This window comes from Elaeis guineensis, chromosome 1 (genome assembly GCF_000442705.2).
Source record: "Elaeis guineensis isolate ETL-2024a chromosome 1, EG11, whole genome shotgun sequence".
Taxonomy (NCBI): domain Eukaryota; kingdom Viridiplantae; phylum Streptophyta; class Magnoliopsida; order Arecales; family Arecaceae; genus Elaeis; species Elaeis guineensis.
The window spans coordinates 20,710,168-20,715,948 of record NC_025993.2 but is presented as its reverse complement, the minus strand read 5'-3'; the positions used below and the strand labels follow the sequence as shown (position 1 = coordinate 20,715,948).

At 36.9% G+C, this 5,781-nt stretch overlaps 1 protein-coding gene across 1 annotated transcript; it reads right to left on the bottom strand.

The window, feature by feature from the left end:
- Positions 1 to 1,709: 1,709 nt before the first annotated feature.
- LOC114913805 (L-type lectin-domain containing receptor kinase IX.1) lies at positions 1,710 to 5,373 on the bottom strand. The gene is made up of 2 exons (XM_073251261.1): positions 3,699 to 5,373; positions 1,710 to 2,285 (listed from the first exon to the last, which is right to left on the bottom strand). Exons 1-2 carry the CDS (start codon positions 5,311 to 5,313, stop codon positions 1,867 to 1,869), a joined length of 2,034 nt encoding a protein of 677 aa, XP_073107362.1. The 5' UTR covers positions 5,314 to 5,373; the 3' UTR covers positions 1,710 to 1,866.
- Positions 5,374 to 5,781: the final 408 nt, after the last annotated feature.

The window sequence follows — 5,781 nt, the reverse complement described above, 5'->3', positions numbered from 1 at the left end:
ATTATTCTAGTAGAGTATATTCAACCATTCTTGCTACTAAACTTTGAGGTCAGCCTTTTTCTTTTTAAATGAAAAATAATTGTTGATATATGCTAACATCTTACCATCATTTTGCATGTATTTTCTTGCTTTAAAGTACTTAATGGCCTTCCCTTTGACTTTTCTTTCGGTACTCATACATCATGTATTCTCTAGAAATAAAAAATTTTGATCACATTCCATGACTTCTAAATAATAGGTTCTTTATCCATTTAGATGTGGCCTGTGACTTGGCTTGTAGTCATGTAAAATGTTCTTCCTTATCACCAATTTTAATTTGTCTCCTATTTGTCAGATTCTTCTTGAAAAATAAGCTTGACTTGGATCCCATATGTGTGAAACACATCAAGGTGGTGAAGTTCAACCCCGCAGGATTCTTCTTCAAAAATAAGCTTGACTTTGATCGTATACGTGTGAAACAGATCAAGGTGGTGAAGTCCACTCCGCAGCCAAATTTTCATTGAACTAGGGGTGGCAACCTTGGCCAATACCATTTAGTTTGACCGACCCAAAACATTTAACCAGACTTGTGTTCCATAGGTTTAGTCGGTGTCAGGTAGTTTCATCTTGTTGATGTGGTGGGCTAGTGTAGGTTTGGTTTAGGTGAATGCATATTAAGCCATCTAGTTATCCATAATTTGTAGTTTATTTATAAATATAGGACTCAATCATTCAACAAACTCGTATTTTAGTAAATCTAATATAATTGTTTTAGTTTCATAAAATATGTGATTATGTCCATTTCTTCATTGCTATCCACTTTTCTTTTTATCCCTCTTTGTATGATTAAAAATATTCAGAGATTTGGCCCACATTAGCATATTCAAATAGGTCAATCTTTCTGGCATATCAAATCACCACCAATAGGGATTTTGATATTATACTCCTCTTTTGTAGACAAATATACTGTGTCTTCTTTCTAGGGTGCATGAAGGAGATGTTGATCCTTGCTAAGAGTCTCTATTTGATCACTGAAAAGCAAAATCCCACTCACAACTTTTCTTTATTTTATTTTATTATATCTTATTGCATAGTTGATCCTTGCTAAGAGTCTCTCTTTGATCACTGAAAAGCAATGTCCTAGGCACAACTTTTCTTTATTTTATTTTATTATATCTTGTTGCATATTTTTATATTTTATTATATATTAGCTTAACTTTGGTTATATATAAATACGATACTCTATTTTTGTTCTTTTAGATTTTAATTTTAATTTTAATTTTAACTTTTTTAATTTTTTTTGTGTTTTGCACTTTCTATGTTTTTCAGTTGATTTATTACCGATCTTAGGTTTTGATTTTTTATATTTTCTAATTTATTTTTACCTCTTTTATGTATCTTTTCCAGTTCATTTTCTATCTACCTTCTTTGTTTTATATTTAGTTTTGCCATCTGAATTTATTTATAATTTTATTACATTTAATTGTTATTTATTAAACTTGTATAATAAATTAGGCATGTGAAAACCCAACCATTTGGTTTCACTGAAAATAATACTGCATCATCATTGGTTGTTGCACTACATCACATGTGTCAATGCTTAATTATCATTTTGGCATTATGATTTGTAAAGATCATTGTACTCAAAAGGAAAGAAATTCCCAATGTAATATATTTCCTGAAATTTAGGTGGATCTCCATTTATTCTATATGCATTTTCACAAGTCATGTTCAACCAAATGGTGACAATGCCATCATATTACATGAACTTCCTGTATTTCTCAAACATGTCATTCTAAATGTCAGAATTAAACCTTTTAACATGACTGACTATCCTCCATTTCTCATACAAAAAAGAAAAAATAAAAAGGCATGACCTACCATCCTTCAGCGACCAGTTATTGAAGTAAGAGAGTACATGTCCAATGAAGTTGATGCAAGATTATACAAATCTCCTGTTGGAGGATGGTATATTGGAATAGGCATCTTGTGTGGCAAATTTGGTAATGGAGCATCACATTTAAGGACATGAATTGCTTGTCTTATTGAGGGTCTGAGATTGTAAGCTGGATGAGCACACCATAGCCCTACGGTCATCAAGCGTTGCAGTTGTTGCTTATCAAAATTTAAGTTCAACCTTCTATCTGCTGCAGCCAAACACATTCTTTTGCCATAAAGCTCCCATACCCATTCTACCAAACTCACTTCCTTTTTCTTTTTTCTTGCTTCAACTGGCTTTCTACCGCATGCTATTTCCAATATAACCACTCCAAAGCTGTAGACATCAGATTCTTTGCTAGCTTTTCCTGTAAAATTTTATGAAAAATTTTATTTAATTGATAAAAATAATTTTAAATTTATGATTACTCTTTTTTTTTTTTTTGTTTAGTTACAAGGAAACTAAAATACCAATATTTTCCATTCGAATTTGATATCTAAGGAGATGCATCAGCAAAATGTTATAAGAGATTCTAGACAAACCACCCATGAATCTAAATTCAAAGACCTTTCACTTGTGTGCGCGTGCGCATGCGCATGTTGGTGAGCGTATGTTTGCGTGTGTTTTTGTGGGTGTCGGTGTCTGTGTAAGCAGTTAATTTCCACCAGTTACCCGTACCCCGCTGATCCTACCTCAGTTAGGACGTATACAAGCCAGACAAACCGAGTCAAAATTTAAATTTTCTTAATCTAGGGTCAAAGTTGCTGAACCTACCCAAACGTGAAAGATAACATCACAGAGGCAAGCACTCAGTAGTTTTATAGGCTTCCATTCTTTGAAAAATTCCAATGGACCTCCAAAAGCCTTCAATCTATCCCATTATTCTATCAAGGTTTCTCTTTTATTCCTTCTATTGTTGTGGGAAGTTTATGATGAAAGTTCATGGATCATATCCCTACCACCTCCGGTAATAGCCATTGATGTATGATTTCATAATTAGGATATATATGTTCGACAACACATGTGTACTGCTCGGAATGATCGAGGACAAGATAGTCAACATCCAATGAAGAAAAGTCCACTGGCCAATCCAAATACGCATGGCCTGATAAATGAAAGATTCAGATGTTATGTCCAGTCTATTTATTTTACTATATTATCGGCTGTCAGATAACTCTAACGCTAAAATCTTTCCTAGTTGGATGTGCACGTGCATCACAACTATAATAAACCAAAAGCTCAAAAAAAAAAAAATTTTTTTTTTTTGATGTTCTGTGTTTTAAAAGAAAATATGATGACTTTTATTGTGGATAAAAACTTTGGAACAAAGTTTGCTGTCGTGAAGTTGGTTCATTCGAAAATGGCCTTTTAAAGAATTTTGCTATTTGTTTGTTGCTATAAATAAAGAAAAAGAAACAAAATGATACAAATATCAACCACACATTCAACACATACCGATGCAAGATGTATAACCAATTTTATTCCTACCAGAAGTTGAGCAATTGCATTGTTATTCAAAAAAAATCATACAGGAAAGTTACCCGGGTTTCTTGCACCATCCACTTTGCTTCAAAACATGACGCAATTCACAACGCTAATCAAAGGGTGCTAGAAGAATACAACACATCAGCTGAGTGACTTTAGAGTTACATATCTGAGTTACTAATAAAGCGTTTTCCGAAAGAAAACTTTAAAACAATTAGAATGCTTGCCCTGTCGCATGCCTAAAGATAACTAATAAGCCTATTGAAAAAGAACACTCGAACATTATTTCTCATACCTGTATTAGAATATTCAGGTGCCACATATCCCCTGGTCCCCATCAAAACAGTTGTTAGTGGATCGCAATCATGATCGACGAGCCTTGCCAATCCAAAGTCACCAAGCTTAGCATTGAACTCTGAATCCAACATCACATTGCTCGGCTTCACGTCTCTGTGGATAACGCATTGCTCCCACTCTTCATGAAGGTAAAGCAATGCTGAGGCCAGCCCCAAAGCTATCTTGTACCTCTCCGGCCATGCAAGCAATCTATCCTTGTTGTATAGATGGTAATCAAGGCTTCTGTTCGGCATATACTCATAAACAAGCAATAAGTCATCCTTTTTATGACAATAACCAATAAGCTGGACAAGATTACGATGCCTTAGTTGACCGATAATCGTGATTTCAGATATATACTCCTTCCTCCCTTGCTGAGAATCTCTCGAGATCTTTTTAATGGCCACTTCAAGCTGTGGGTCATGCAATACTCCCACGTAAACCTCCCCAAATCCTCCTTGTCCAAGTTTCCCCTCAGCAGCAAAATTATTGGTTGCGTTTGCAAGTACGCTATAAGGAAATCTCTTAGGTCCAGCGGCTCTCTTCACTGCATCACTGACTAAAATATCAATAGTCATATCTTCTTCTTCTTCATCATCTTCTTCCTTCTCTCTACTAGCCTTCTTGCATATATATTTTCTCATAAACCACACAAAACAAAACCCACAGGCTAAGAGAACTACAGCGGCAATAGCAAGACCCAAGCCCAAGGCAAACTTTTTGGTTCTCGGTCTAAGATCAGTGGAGCTGAAATTCCAAGAGAGGATCTTGTGCGTCTCAGTTTGATTACCTGTTGCAGCTGAGAAGCCAACGGCAACCTCTTCTGGCAGGTAATCCCTCAAGTTGACAACATAAGAGATACTCCAATTCCTCCTAGGATCTGTGGAATTGCTGAGGAACACAGTCAAATTTTCAGTACTAGAATTGTAGCTAATAGATGCATCCAATATGGAGTTTTCTCTGATGCTAGTATTCAAGTCCCGATGCGCAACAGAGATGATCCTGTTGATGTCGATTCCCATGTGATTGGCACTCGAATCATTATACTCTGGGTTTTCGAAAGTATCGAATTCCACGGCAACAATCTGCTTTGGTGCCGTCCAGTTAGCACCAGAACGGTTAAATAGCCCAAGAGCCCCACCATTTGAATCCCTCGCGCTCGCATTATCATAAGGGTATGACGAGAGGAAGAAGGTAATCCCATCGGCGCTTATATTTCGATTCATGCCATCAATAATGAAGGAGAAATTTGTACTGAAGTCAGCGAGTTTACCTGAAGCCTTGTCCCAGAGAAGTACCGGTTCATCATATACAACGCTGCCGGTGCTATCTAAAATCGAAGAGTCGGCTACGTTCTTGGTTAGTTGGATTTCTCCGTCAAGAAAATAGGCGTTCCCGAAAGGTGTTATGCTGTCTGCGGCATCGGAGCTAGGGTAGCTGAAGGTGAGTGCATCGGTGATCATGATGCACACCAACTGAAAGAGGACGACCACGAATATTCTAGGTGGAAGAGGAGTTCTGGAGCTGCTGAGGATCATGCTTGGATGGAGAAGAATTGCCGTCTGGTGGTTCATCAAACTGCCGAGAGTGACTCCCAAACCCACTCCCCATCTATCCCCAAGGCCATCAAATTCTCATCAAGATGCACCTTTCATTGTCTTTCTTTTTTTTTTTTTTCTTTTTTTTTTTAATGAAAATGAAGGGAGAACCCGTCCTAAATTTTATTAAAATAAAAAGAGCACAAAATGATGAAAGAGGAAAAAGAGAAGTAACTCCCCACTTCCATCTAAAGTAGAATGATATTTCACCACTGCAGTTTCTCAATTGTTAGATATTCTTGTCACATGCTCAAGTAAATGTGGATTCCATGGGCTAAATAACCAGCAACTTCTGGTATCTTTCTCGCCTTTCCCGCGCATCACTTTCGTACCCACCTCCCCTTGGGGAAACTGGACTTTGGGCTCCCATTGACCGCCGCGGCCATTTGAAGATAAGTGGAGGACCACAAACTCTCTTGGTTTTTTTCCTCTCCGATGGTAGAA